Here is a 15,435-nt window from a genome sequence, read left to right as displayed (position 1 = left end):
TCAATTTGGATTAGAATTCAAGTTTTCTTCTGAACATCTCACCCTAAACTAAAATATGTGTATGTTTCAGCCCAATGGGTTGAAATGCAAAACTGCCTAAATAATTTTGTTAAAGAACAAAATAAAACATATATGTTTTACAGAACTTGATTACACAATAAAAAGAACAAATCAAAATATAAAAGCATATTAATTAAAAAGTTTAGTTAACCGAGATGAAAACAAGACTTGATTAGTCAACAGTCAATACAAATTAACAAAACAAACAAAAAAGTATAACAGAATATGGATATTGCGCTGACATTGCATATTGTGTTGCAGATAATATAAATTTTTACAGCATTTAATTTGAATGAAACTTTCATTCCTCACACATGAACATTGTATTCCTGTATATGCAGTACAAAATTTATGGCATTGACCCTCAGAAATACAACGTGCCTTCTAGATATTATAATGTATGTTAGACGTTATGTTCCATGAACTCACTTACTTAGTAAGAGACAGAGATGAACAAGGTGAATGTTACATTCAAGCTTTGAATCCTTTTGAGTTAGTTGGGTTTCTCCGTGCTACTACTTATAAACTAAATTCCAGCCTGAGTTAGCAAACTCCCATTCCATGGAGGCGAACTTTAGCTATAGATCTATAGACTATAGTTGTATAAAGCTCTCATCTCATATCTGTGTTAACCACTGTCTTGTGTCAATGTACACTCAAAGTGACAGTTGACATAAAAAGATTCACAATTATAAATGTTTCTCTGTAAGTACATTGAACAATAGAGTTTCATTTTGGGATAAATTGAATGGGTCAATAAAATTGTATGAATGATCTTTCCAAGCTGGAAATGACATAACTGCCTACAGTAATTACATAGCAAAATTTTGGCAATAATATAAAAAATATTCCAAAAAAATGAAAAGTTTTGAATGGTGAGAACTTTTTCCACAACTCTGCTACTCCAGTACAAAAAGAATTTTGTTGATGCTTTAATTATTTTATACTAGACAAAAATCTGTTACGCAATTACTGGTAACACATGGCGTGAAGATAAATATTCTAGTGCAGTGGCGTAACTAAAGAGGGGAGAGGGGATAGAAACCTTCCTCTTAAACCACTAAAAATAAAAATTCATACATCAGCCAACCAATTTTTTTCAGATACAGTAGTAGTTAATTTTTAAATTTGAAATAAGCTTTAATATTAGATTTATTCCATATCCAACAATGTGGTGTCTCCTTCAATCAGATTCACCCCCCCCCCCCCCAAAAGAGCCAAGTCCTAGTTATGCCACTGGCAACACTATACCTATCTCCTCTCAACACCTTCAGGAATCAATAATCCCACACAAATGTTGGCAGGTTTCATTCAATACTTTAGAAATTACAATAAATAAGATTGTTGCTAAGTTTACACTTCTCTAAGTTGGTAACGCCCATCAGGAGCAACCTGATAAACATGAAAATGTTTCCAAATAAATAGTCACGCTGTTACTAATTATAATGGCTAAGTCCTCTGATCAATTATGGGTTAAACACCCCAAACAAAACATTTCTGTAAACATATGTGAAAATGGTTTTTAAATCTAACTTGCAAATAAAGATGCACACAAACACGTTTTTATAACGCCTCCACTAAAACCAAACACATTGTTGAAAACCACACATAAACTCACAAAGCAGGCCAATATACCAACCACACATAACATTGACACTCCTCAACAGACCTGCTGCTTACACTGAGGCGGAATGACGCAGACGGTTCAGATAGCAAACTTTAATGAACTAAGAGTCCACTTTAATTCCTGATAACAATCGTAAAGACAACAGTAGAAGTAACCTTAACAAAATACAAGTAGATAATTTTCAGTAAATTACGTCTGATGTATGCAACATAATTTAAATAAATTTACCCAGCAGATGATGTTGATGAGCTGTTAATTGAATAAAGTCACATTTTATAGTTTAACAATTACACACTAAAAGTATACTAGGATTAATATTAGTTTTATATTTAATTGAATAAAAATACGTTTAGGCAGTTGTTCTGGTGTACAGGGTGAGCAAAAGTAACTGACATATTTTTGAACAGCGATAAACAGTGAATAGATGTAAGGTAGTGAAGAGCATCATTTTGGAGGGGGAATAACACGCTATTTTCACTTTCCATTCTGGACTGGAATAATGAGGATTGTTGAAACATTTCTTAAAAATGATGAATTCCGTAACTGCTATTTAACTCTTTCAGGACAATGGGGGTATTTATAACCCACAAAGTTGGTTGTCCAAGAAGACGATACAGGCTATACTTAGCCTGCTTTTTGTTTTAATGTTTACAAATCAAGAAAATATGTAAAATTATATTTTTCCAAACTAATGTATATCCTATGACATTTTTACAAATATTTATGAAGTTACATTGTAATACGTCATCTACATCTTTCCAACATTGTGTAACAGCTGTGGCACCACATCACTCCAGCTGTATCGTTATACAGGCTTGTGTTTTCTATTTTTGTGTAATTGTGTGTTTATCCTCACTTTATAAACCAATCAATATAGAATTTTTTACTCCTATTGAAAATGAAGGAAAAAACTGAAAAAGTTTGTCTCCAATAGTACAATTTTTGTATAGTAAACTAACAGTAAACAAAAAGAAATGTAAATTTTAAAACATTTCATACTCAATCTAGTTATTATAAAAACAATGTTATAATTTAGAAAATTTATTGTGAATAAGAGTATAAAAATTGTATATGGACATCTTTTACAATAATATACTTGAAATATATTTCTAAGACATTAGCAATTATGTACTAGAAAAAAATTTGTCTTCCTAAAAGGGTTAAGTAGTTTATTAAGTTGTGTATTTTATGCTTGATGACATGATGTTTATGTGGGTACACATATATATGTATGTATGGTATGTATTATGTCACAACCAAATGCGTATTTGGCCAGTAACATACCACTAAGGAGTAGAAGTGCACCAAACTGGTAATATATGACACGCTACTAATCTTTACACTAGATACCACCACTGTACCGAACTAGGATTTGCACTGTGTCACTATCAATGTAATTGAACAAGTTACAAAAATCTCCTGATAAATATCATAATACATCAGCAAAAACCTTGGTTCTTGGTACTAACCTACAAAATCATTGTGCTCCTTCGTACAGGACCAAACATGTTGTACGCGCACACATCTGTGCTATCTTGTCAAAGGGTTAAGGCTGGACGGGATAAAGTCTGTAGTACAAACAGCAGGACTGGTAATAACTGATAACTGGTCCCTTTACAATCAGGATTTTGAGGAAGATTTCTCAGTTCATTTGATTTTGTTGCAAGGCAACATCGTACTTGATATACTTGAGTCTATGTAATTTTTTCCTTTGGGTGCACCTCGTATCAAAGGTATATTATTTTTCAGCCACTTACTATTTCAAACTTAACGAGCAATTAAACAGGAAATGGCCATTCCAAAGGGAATACTTGCTGAATGATGGACAACTTTTCTCAACATCTAGAAAAATGTGTACGTAACAGCAAACATCTAAGTAACATCATTTATCTCAACAGTATATTGTATATAAAATGGCATTACAATTTGAGATGAAAATTAGAAACACATTTCCTACACTTGGTTTGGGTTTTATTTAGCTTTTAAATGTGTCAGTTATTTTTGTCAGACCCTTTCAAGTAAAATTGTCAGACTATTAATATGATGAGATAAAGTCAATGAATACTTAATTTACATTTTGGTAGCAATAACTTCTAATGTCAATAAATAAATTAGGCTACAGACCACCAGTTTAATTTTTATAAACTATTGAGAGGTTGCAGTGTGGGGTTTCAAAATATTACAAATAGGAGTCTTAAACAATAATTAAAGAATGAAGGAGGAGGAGCTCTTCTTATTGGATTATCAATTTTCTATTATTTTACAAAAGAAAACTCACAATTCTCCAAATTATTGGAGAATTGTGAGTTTTCTTTTGTAAAATAATAGAAAATAATTAAAGAGTTTTAAAATATTATGTAATAGAATTATGATGCATTAATAAAAAAAATTATAACTGTAGAAACTAATTGATAGTGTATTTATTTTATTAAATTTATATTATTATGTTTGAAATTATTTGATATCATCAAAACTGATTATAATAGGTAACAGTAGATAAATTTTTATGGATAAGAAAATTCGAACTATATTAAACTTGTGTGTGTGTGTGTGTGTGTGTATATATAATATATCTTAATTATAAGTTTAGGGACAGAGGAAAATCTCAATTTTTTAAATAAATGTATAACAGAAAAATTAACTCACCGTTTCAATTTTTTCTTGAAGTTTCAAGACTTCTAAAAGGAATTCCTTGTTGAATACTGGACCAAATTCAATGAGACCATTTGAGGTGTTGTGTATTACCTAAAACCACAAATTAATGTATTTTTACTGCTACAAACACTTATTAATCACTTATTAAATATATAATCTTGCTATTAACCCTTAGACAGGTATATACATTTTAACAGAGCTGAGTCAACAACCCAAGTTCAATGTTAGATTTTGGATCTCGGTATGCTGTTATACAACTGCTTATACTTTGAATATATAACGGTTTCTTTACCTAAATTTCAATTTAAAATTAATTCCTTATATCATACTGTTGTAACATCCCTCATCTTCTGACAACCAGGTGTTTTCATTTTATTACATGTGAACTGGGTTCTTCAAGACATTGTCTTATTGCGACTACCAGCCATAATTACCTCACACTTAAAATAAACAAACCACACAACAAAACACACGGCACTAATAAATTGCAGTTAGACATGAACTAATATTTTGGTGTAAACATGTGCTCTTGACACAATACCAAAGATATAAACCAAGCAAAATGTCAAGCATACTGGCAGTATCTTTTTGATTTTTAACTCTAACCGGTGCTCTTAAGATAAAATATTGTACACCATTTTTCCAGAATAAATGATTGAAAAGACTAAGAACATAACATTTTTATTTCACGTAAATACAAATTGATTATTTTCCAAAAAAAAACTTGTAAATACCTAAATAAAATGTGTTTATCTCTAAATTTAATCTGAAAAAAATACAACCCAATTTTAGAAATATAATATATGGTTTGTATCACTTTATTCTGAAAATCTACAAGTTTATGTAAATTTATGCATATGCACATTTATTTTTTTCTTTTCTAGGAAACACATAATGAAAAAATAGAAATACCTGCAAGCAAGCCTATAGCAATTTATACATCATTCTGTTGAGAGATTAACTACAACTACGTTATTTATGATATACCAATTTAATAAACCAACATATATTTACAAATATGACAAATACAGCCATTAGCTGTCCAACTACAAACCTAACTGGGAGTAATTTACATAATTTAATAAACAAAGAGAAGGCAAATCAAAATCTCTTTCAACTAAGCCGGTAACTAAAAAGAACTAGTAACAGTAAAAAATCAAAATAATTACAAACACTAACTGAAATCATACCTAACAAATCTGGCTGTATACTATATTTATGATTTTTTTTAAATCATTGATTATTTTAAATCTTACATATTCTTTTAAAACTAAACTGGGAGCAACTAGTTTTACAATGAAGTTAAGTGTCTATAATTTATATTGGTAAATCCTATGCAATTCTTTTACATAATAAATGGGTCAACAAAAATATTTTCACACTTTAAATTATGAGGGTATACAAGGAATGTAAAATTATGTAGAATAAAAGCTTTCCAAAATAACTACAAGTCCTGTTTATTTACTATTTATTAAAGGTGTGTACTTAAAAACATAACAAAACAACTGTGAAAATGTATAAAATTATAATGGATGATATATAAAATAATAACAGGATTGAATCTAACTAAAGGACTCAGTTAGAGTTGAATAATTGACAAAGAAACCAGATACCACTTCTTGAAAATTTCATGTTTTAGCTTTTGTACCCATTTACAATGGTAAATGTACATAACACTCCTTGTCTCTTTAAAAATTAGCACTGAACGAGTTTTAAATAAGCTTCAACACATTATAGTCTTCAATAATTTTTGAACTACAGTTAGACACTTCTAAGTACAGTTTATTGCTTTCGTTAGACTTCTTATATCCAATCAGCATAAGAGGCCTAAAAATGTTTCTGGTCTGGAGGAGTTGCTACAATTTATAAAATATATGGCCTAATATTTTTAATTTTTCTAATATTTTCTGGCTCTCCTTTAATTAAAAGTAAGGTACTAGCAACTACAACCCCAGTTTACGTTTAAAATGGATCATAGGCTCGACAATCTGCTTGCTTTAATTATTTATATAAAATAAACAGGATTTGTTCTGAAAGTTCACTTTTACACATGTATAATCGTTTAAAGAAAATTGTTTGTACTTAAAGTAGTGATTTTTATACAAACTCTTACATTTTTCAGACCTGAAGCATGAATTATGACTTGCTCAGTACGGTAGAAGGGTTCAAAGTGTGAGTCAAAATACGTTTTCTCCTGACGAGAACGAGATGTAGGGGAGGCCCAGAGCTCCACAGGGTCAGTGGTCAGATGCACGTAGAGGATACCGTTTCCCAGCACCACCACCACACACAAGCCGATCAGCAGTGTACGCCAGGGGTGCAGGGCGCAAGCTGTTACATTTCATAATAAAGGTATAATGAGCAGTAACATACATTCAGAACAGTGTAAAAATGTCAGATAGAAACAGAATTGGAAAAGTTTTGAAAGGGATAAATAATATATATTAATTACATTGAGGAATTATAGAGTAGAGTGACATTCTCTCACACTATTTTAGTATGTTATATATACCATACATTCTTTGTTTGAAGGTTATTTTTGACGATGGAAGTATTGTGAAGGAAACAGGATTTTTCCGGACATTTGGCATCATTCAGTGAAACAAAAAATCACAAGTGTTACTAATTTTTTGTTACACAGGTGAAAAATATAATCTGAGAAAAAAAAAACTGTTTTATATTTTTAACTTCTTCAATGTCCTCTAATTTCAACCTCCATCAAAATTGGCGTGACTGACCATAGATTTCTTTCTTAGAAAAAAACCAAGTTATGTGCTTATACACAGCAAATTGACTCCCGGCTCCTGGAGTGTAAGTATTTCATGTCCTCTCCTTGGCTGAAAAGTGAGTGGTTCCAGATACTTTTACGATGATACCATCACAGAAGTTTTGGGCACAAATTTTGTAAAACGTAAAAATTGTTTTGTAACAAAGGCATTTCTAAGAGAAGAGACTTTGTATAAAATAAAAGTGCAATAAAGGCAAGTTAATAATGGAAACCATAACTCCTTCGCTAATTTGTCTTAACTGACAATTTATTTATCTACATTTAAATAGATGTATAGTACAGTAATTAAGGACTTACCACAACCCAAACGTTCAAAAGACTCTTGAAGCAGCTTATCTAACTCAGCACCGAGTTTCTCGCAGTATGACGCCGGTTGGGAGGTATTTGTTGTTGGAACCTCGGAACCATCTACTTCCTCCACATTGCTCGCGAGACCTAAAAAATGGTCTACATTAAATTAATTACAACCACTGTGAAGTCTATACTGGAATTATTTAGTGCATTCAAATCTACAAAGAAAATAATTACTACTGGTGTAATGGCAATGACTCAATGTGTGTACAAGGACGTAACTAAATTAAGATTTTACAGGAGATTTCCTGACTTGAGTATAACCTGGAGCTTTGTTATTATATGTTCAGTTCATACATTGGGCCTAGATCAATTTCTAAGAGCAACGTTACCGGTATTGATCACCTTATGATGGGACTCAAACTCTTTGTATAGGCTGACCCTGGAGGGGAAGGGTGGGTGGAATAAAACTCACAACACAACCATTATGTCCCATTTACATAAAAACAAATTTCTGTTAGTTAAATTTTCAGTAGTAAAAAATGAGTTACCAAACTGTCTATTTAAATTAAAAATTGTAAATCTTTTAACAAGTATTTTTGAAAAAATTTGACTGAGAAAAAATAAATTCTACTCATTATTGGGTACAATTTTCACACTATTCCCTTTAATAGTACAAAATAACTTCAATGATCAAGGTACAAAAATGTTTCCTCCTTGATCCTTATGTAACCTTTCCCAATACGTTATTATAAAACGCAGTGCTGAAAGTAATTTTAAATGAGGATGCTGATATTTTTTGGTTGCTTTTATTACTTAAATGACAAATTCTGTATCTTCCCGAGCTATAAATTTTAGGGTATATATCTTTATCAACCAAGGTAATGAACAAGTCACAGGGAGCCAAATCTGGCAAGAAAAAGTGGGATCTAAAAAAAGAAGTTATGGTTGAGTATAAATACGATGACAGACAAAACTTTGTAATGAATGTAATAATGTTTTACAAACAGTATGGGGTATACAGAAATGAACAAATTAATAATACAATAATAATTAATTTATTAACTCATATCTCTATTTAATATAGGCTTAGAGGATATAAACTTCGATAAAAGACTGCTTTGATAGGCAAGTAGTGGTCTAATCGAATAATTTTATAAAATGTTTTACCACTACTGTATATTATAAGTAAACTTTTCCATTCATTCTATGATAATTTTCATTAAAAAAAAAACTTCAAGATGTCTAATATATGTTACTCAAAGTTTATTATCAATATCACGAAGTTAATATTTAAACATATTAAAACTGTATAGTTTAGTTTAAATGCTCATATCAACTTGGTCTGAAAGCCTTTCATGAAACTTAGCATTATTGATAAGTATCAAACTTATCTTTGTTTCTTTTTCTACAAAAAAACAAAATGTGGAGAAATTATTCAATGGATGACGCACTTTTCAGTTGGTCACAATGGCATTATTTCTTTCCTAGAGAAAGCATCAGTCACAGACAGCTAGAGTGTAAACAAATACACATAGAGCATTGTCGACTGCTATAAAAATGTTGCAAATTGAATGGACAGCTCAGCAGCAATATAGCTTTAAATTTAGAAAATATGTCTTGAGGTCATAAAGTGGAAATGATGCTAATGTTTTTCAGGTTTTTGAGTACGACATGATGAACATTTTCAGATAAAGGAGTGGTGAAACCATCTAAAAAAGGGCTGCACATCTGGTAACAATAAGGCTGGTGACGTAGGTCCTCAAAAGTCGAAACTTCAGATTCCAGGTGCTAACACCGATTTAGAAGGATCGTTACCATATTTAGAAGGATTTTTATGATACGGAGTGAACATTTGAAATCAAGAGGAGTGAATAATTGATCATTAATTACATTTTAACTATGGATTACTGTCAAAATAAATATTCTTGGAAAGCAGATGGTTGAAAGCAAATTTAACTTCTCCAACATAATGATTGCTACTGATCAATTTATGAGCTACAGAAGGTATCCAGAAATGAAGATGCAAACCTCACAGTGAAAGCATCAATCATCTCAGAAGCCATAAAAACAAGGTCTCAGCCATTCAGGCACTTTTCATGCATTTCCTTAGGATAGTACACAAGAGTGCACACCACAAGATAGAAACTATTACAGATAAGTACAATAATTAAAAACCACCATTGCCTTTATAATTGTTGTATAGTAAAAATAAAACCTAAACAACTCCTATTGCTCAGACACAATTATAAGTTGACAGAGACCAACCAACTAAATGAATCAAGAGAGTTCAAATTGTAATTGTACATTAGTGATATATAAACAAACAAAAATTACGTATATTGTATTCTTACCTAATTCGAAAATTAAAAAAAAAAGGAAAAACAAGAGTTAAACAGCAAGTTACCAGTACAAAATTGTCAACCAACATGTACGAGGGGGTACCCAAAAAAAAACCGGAATTATTTTATAAAAATTATATATTATCAAATTTTTTACAATACGACCTTATCTCCTTCAAAATAATCTCCATTACAACTAATACACTTGTCCCAACGGTATTTCCATTGATCAAAACATTTTTTGTAGTCATCTTTAGAAATGGCTGCAAGCTCGAGCTTCGTTTTTTTCTTAACCTCTTCAACCCTGTCAAATCGTTGACCTTTCAAGCCTCTTTTCATGTGTGGAAATAAAAAAAAGTCGCATGGAGCGAGGTCAGGCGAGTAAGGTGCGTGGGGCAGCGGAACCATGCTGTTTTTGGCTAAAAACTGCCTAACTGAGATGGCTGTGTGTGCTGGTGCGTTGTCGTGGTGGAAGAACCAGTCTCCAGTCTGCCACAAATCGGGTCTTTTCTGGCGAACTTTTCGCTGAACCGAGCTCCAAGTTAACCCACTACTCTCTGATAGTTCCTCAATTGTCTGTCGACGGTCGGTGAGCACAAGTTCACGAATTTTCTCAACATTTTCGTCCGTTCGAGAGGTTGATGGACGTCCAAAACGAGGTTTGTCTTCAATCGACATGTCGCCATTTTTAAATCGAGCGAATCACTCGTAGACCTGAGTTTTCCCCATAGCATCATCTTTGTAAGCTGTATTCAACATTAAAATAGTTTCTGCAGCATTTTTACCAAGTAAAAAACAAAATTTCACAGCTGCACGTTGTTCACTTAAACTTGCCATGACAAAAAACGAAACAAGAACAAAACAGGGTTAGCGAAAACAGTCACTACGAACGAACAGAATGCACTAGGACAACGGAACTGGGGTCACTGAGCTCGCAATGGGTTGCGCGACACACGCCTAGCGGCAGGAATGTGTACTACACGCTGCCGGCTGCCAGCAATACAATTCCGGTTTTTTTTTTTGGGTACCCCCTCGTATGCTAATAAAATCAGGCTCCTTATAACAAGGAGGTCTATAAAAACATGACAAGTTAGGAACTAAAAAAGATTTGTAATAAAAATATGTTAGTAAACTTTAATAAGTTTAAAAAATCTCTTAAAAGTGTAAATATCCAAATCATAGAGCTCGTAACAATAGTTCTGTCACAATACGTATAAAGAACAGCCAGTTTTATTTTTATCTGTTTGGAAAAGCAATAACTGTATCAAACACTAAAAAAAGTATTGGTTTTCATACATAATTCATCAATAATGGTGATAAGAGATCAGCAATTACTAAGTTTTATAGTTCATAGATGTAACATAAATAATTATACACATTATTATCCCTTCAAATCTCTTAAATAAATTAGGGTATTCTAAGTCTCTTCCAGCTGAGTGACTTATAATATTACAATTGAAGCAATAAAGCTTAAGTTTCAAAACTAAACTGGTTTAAATAATATTCATTGTTTAAATAAAAAAAATTATGAAGATCTGCTTGAAGATAAAGCACAGACACACTAAATTGAAATGTCTATAGTGGCCTCCAAAGTCCAAAGCACATTTTACAGTGCACCCCTTTGAATTAACCCTCTGGGTACCAATGTTCGGACATTCAGATCTGTGCAGAAATTCAGAGAAATACTAATGTCCTGTTACAAGGACATGCCTGTAATGTTTGAAAAATACTAACATCTGGATATCAGGATGTTGCAAATTTTATTTTTGTTCTTTTAACTTTTCAATAAATTGTATTTACTATTAAATAATCATAACTTTTAACATTTTCTTCGTCTTACTTACACTATATATTTGAAATATGGGGTTTAAATAATAATTTTTATTGTAAATAAACTGAAAATATCAACTTTAAAAATGTATGAAAGATCAAACATTCACAATTGTTTCAAAATGTCATAAAATTGTAATTTTTTATAAGTACAATTTTATAATTTCTTTTTACATTCAATTTATAAGACACACAGAAACATTTTTGTCTAATACCCAAAGGGCTAAAGTCATGCCACTTTACTCCACTACCAACCACATCAGCTTCAGTGCATTCTTACCAATATGAATTTTTTTAATCATCCATTCATAATATGTTATTTAGTATGTCTGAAAACTAATAGAAAACTGAACAGTATTCAACCTCTAAAAGATTATTAGGTATAAATATAAAATATTTTTGAAAATATTTTAAATTTATACTTTAATATACACCATCAGATCCATTTAATTTAACCATTAAAGCACTGTATATAACACACGTATTTTATTATTTTAGTTATTGTGTACATTACAATCCATAAATGTAATGAGAATGTACAGGAATGCATAAGGATATTAATTTATGACCGACCATCAGGAAGCAAAATGGAATGTGTATCGCACTGACAATAAATCATTGTTATCTCTTTGTATGTGTTCTCTGTTAGCTGGCAACCCTCAATCATAGCTGAACTTAAAAAAACGTTTTTTTGTTTGTTTATTATTTCATGTTCCAAGAAAAATAAAATTAACTGAATTTTGAATCAATGAAAATTTTAAAAATTATTCTAAATGCACAATAATAATATCCAGACCTGACAAAAAATTAGAAAATACAATTTATCAATTAACACAATTTATCTATCTGGTGTTGAACCACTACAAGAAAACCTTTTAAAAAGAATCATTGTTTACGCGAAAAGAATCAATAAAGAGGACCTAGATAGGAACACCATATCACCAGATTTTGTTGGAGATTACCGGATTTGTAAGATAAAAATATAGCTCTGAGTAATTTCCATAAAAATACAGAAAAACTCCTCTTTTTTATTTATCCTATAGAAATGTGTTATATAGCATACTCTTTTTTGTAGGAATCATATTTTATAATCAAAACTATTTGTGTTTGCATCTTTATTATATAATGTAACAATTGCCAAAGCTAAGCCCATTCTACGTTTACACTTAAACATGTTCACAATGACAAGTAACCCATCGGGTACGTGAGATCTTTCACAACTGCCATTGTGTTCCCAATTGGGTACACACCAGGCTTTCTTAAAGCGTTTTGAGTGCCCAATGACAATGCTAAACAATCAACAGTGATAACGAGCTTGACGTCGCCAATACAAAATGTTCATTAAGGATCTTTAATTAGAATATGAAAACAGATTTACAGATTTTGAGAAAATTGATAATGTTGTCGACATCCTCAGTACCATTTACTCTCTGGATTCTGCTGATGAACGAAGCAATGAGGCTGCAAATAGTTTCAGGACTAATGCTCTCCAGATAGAATTGATTGATTCCCAAGAAAATACGGTTTTAAAAAACCAAAAGGAGGAAGTTTGTTGTCAAGAGTTTTGGATAAAATTTGTTTGTGCCAATAAACATCCAGATTTTTTTTTTAAATAGACTTGAAACTTCTCACTTTGTTTAGGTCAACATGTGTTTGTGAAGCAGCATTTTCTAAGATGAACTTCATTGAAAATAAAATCCCAAGTAGACTTACCGACGAAGATCTCTAAGATTTAATGACAATAGTCTGCACAAACTTCAGCACAACTTTGGGAAGGATAGGTCAAGGCAAAATATGTAATTTTTCTCATTAAAATTGTAAAAAGCTCATGGTACTTGGAAGGAAAATTCCTTCCAGACCGTGACAGTCATGTTATTTAAAAATAAGTACCCCTAATGAAAGTAATTGGTGACCATTGCTGTAGGATTTTGGTAAATTTAGTACAAAAGGGAGTGATGGTAAGTGTAGTATTGCAGGGGGAAAAAAGGTGGTGTTGGTAATGTAGTATTGCAGGTGGATAAAGGTAGTGTTGGTAAATTTAGTATTGCAAATATAGAAGACTTCCCATCAAATATTTCTTGTTTCCATATCCTTTCTGTTTGTTTCTGATTTTTGATTGTTGTATAAACCTATGCTCACGTTTACGAACCTCTGCAGACTGAATTACAGATTCCTGAAGCTCTCTAATACAGTACTTTAAGTATAATATAGAATTAACTATCTCGCTTGAAAGGTGCAAAGGATACAAGGGAAGAATATGGTAATACTAGATTGTTAAACACCTGCTTGTATGGAATATAATCACGATTCAAGTGATCTTGAACCTATCTTCCTGGCTGGAGCAAAAGTGTATACCACAGAGGTAGAATTTTTTTGTATAAAACAGCTTTGACTTAGCAGAGACAATATTATCAGTAACGGCCAAAGAACCCATTCTTTGTAACAGTTTTCTCTCAAAACCTAAAGCCTCCTCTTAAAACATGAGTCTCAAAACAAAATTTACAACAATAAAAATCAAGACCAATGAAAATAGATCTGTTTTTTTTTCTAAATGTAAATTAACTATAACCACGTTCTTTAACACATTCACTGCGGGTGACGAGCATGCTCGTCATGCGAACCTGGCGCGCCTGGCGGTGGACGAGCGAGCTCGTCATACAGCAGCTGCTTTCATATTGCCCCAGTGTGAGCTGAGCAGTTGCCTGGGAAGGCTGTAACACTCATAGCGAGGTGTGCCAGTTTCGGTGAGTCAGTTGGTGTGATTCGTCCCCGGTTCGCCATTTTCCGTTTGTTGTGTATGCTTTGCGATATTGTGTGAGTGGATTATAGTGTCTGTTGACTGTGTAAGTGTATGTTACTCATAATGGAGGAAGACGATAATGTTATTGACGATAATTTTTTCATCTGATGAAGACAATGAGTCGAGTTCGAACAGTTCTAGCGACGGTGAAGGCGGCATCCCCCACCCCCAGTGGGACTGACACGGCCAGCGACATGGCTGGTTTACGTGACCTGCCGTTTACTGGTCAACCTGGCTTGCTCGTTCCCATTCCAGGTGACAATAAACCCAATTGACTGGTTCAATCTCCTTCTTGACACCGTGTTTTTAGAGAATATTATTAGACAAACCAACTTGTATGCCCTGGAACTATTTTATGGCCCCACCACTACTCCCGCGTCTCGCATAACCAAATGGAAGGACTTAGTGTTGGCCGAACTAAGAACATTCTTAGGCCTTCTACTGTTGACTGGCAACGTCAGATTGAAATCGATTGAACGATTTATTGGAAAACTCATTCGGTTGTTGAACTTTCCTATGTTCAAGGAGTACATGTCTCGAGATCGATTTCTTGGCATTTTGAGATGTCTGCATTATTCAAGAGTTGATACCCCTGATCACCCTGAACCTGCTAACAACCGGTCTTTTAAAATTCAAAAATATTGTTGAATATTTCAAACAATAAGATGCGACAGATCTATTATCCCGACCGTGTTGAACTGACAATCGACGAAAGAGATGGTACTGGTGGCGTTGGCAGACTGGTCTTCCGCCAGTACGTAAAGGGCAAGCGCCACAAATATGGGATCAAAATTTATTCCCTGAATGAACCCGAGGGACTCATGCTGCGCTTCCATGTTTACACGGGGAGTCATGACTCTTGTAGTGGCAAAGGTCATACCGTCAAAGTCGTCATGAAGCTGATGAGGGACTTCCTGGGAAAGGCCATTCCCTGTTCATGGATAATTTTTATAATAGTTTTGTCTTATCATCCAAACTTTTACGTCATTCAACCTACACTACCGGCACCCTACGCATCGACAGACTCCATACACCTCCAGCG

General features: G+C 32.7%; 1 protein-coding gene across 4 annotated transcripts in view; it reads right to left on the bottom strand.

The window, feature by feature from the left end:
• LOC124362171 (NPC intracellular cholesterol transporter 1) overlaps positions 1 to 15,435 on the bottom strand; it is a 127,124-nt gene that overhangs the window by 56,225 nt on the left and 55,464 nt on the right. For all 4 annotated transcript variants that reach the window (XM_046816422.1, XM_046816423.1, XM_046816421.1 and 1 more), the window contains 3 exons: positions 7,428 to 7,565; positions 6,456 to 6,673; positions 4,334 to 4,432 (listed from right to left, as the gene is read on the bottom strand). In XM_046816422.1, the coding sequence (XP_046672378.1) occupies positions 4,334 to 4,432; positions 6,456 to 6,673; positions 7,428 to 7,565 (455 nt within the window). The remainder of the gene's footprint in view (positions 1 to 4,333; positions 4,433 to 6,455; positions 6,674 to 7,427; positions 7,566 to 15,435) is intronic.

This window comes from Homalodisca vitripennis, chromosome 5, assembly GCF_021130785.1.
Source record: "Homalodisca vitripennis isolate AUS2020 chromosome 5, UT_GWSS_2.1, whole genome shotgun sequence".
Taxonomy (NCBI): domain Eukaryota; kingdom Metazoa; phylum Arthropoda; class Insecta; order Hemiptera; family Cicadellidae; genus Homalodisca; species Homalodisca vitripennis.
Note: the sequence above shows the minus strand (reverse complement) of the source record. Positions and strands in the feature narration are given on the sequence as shown.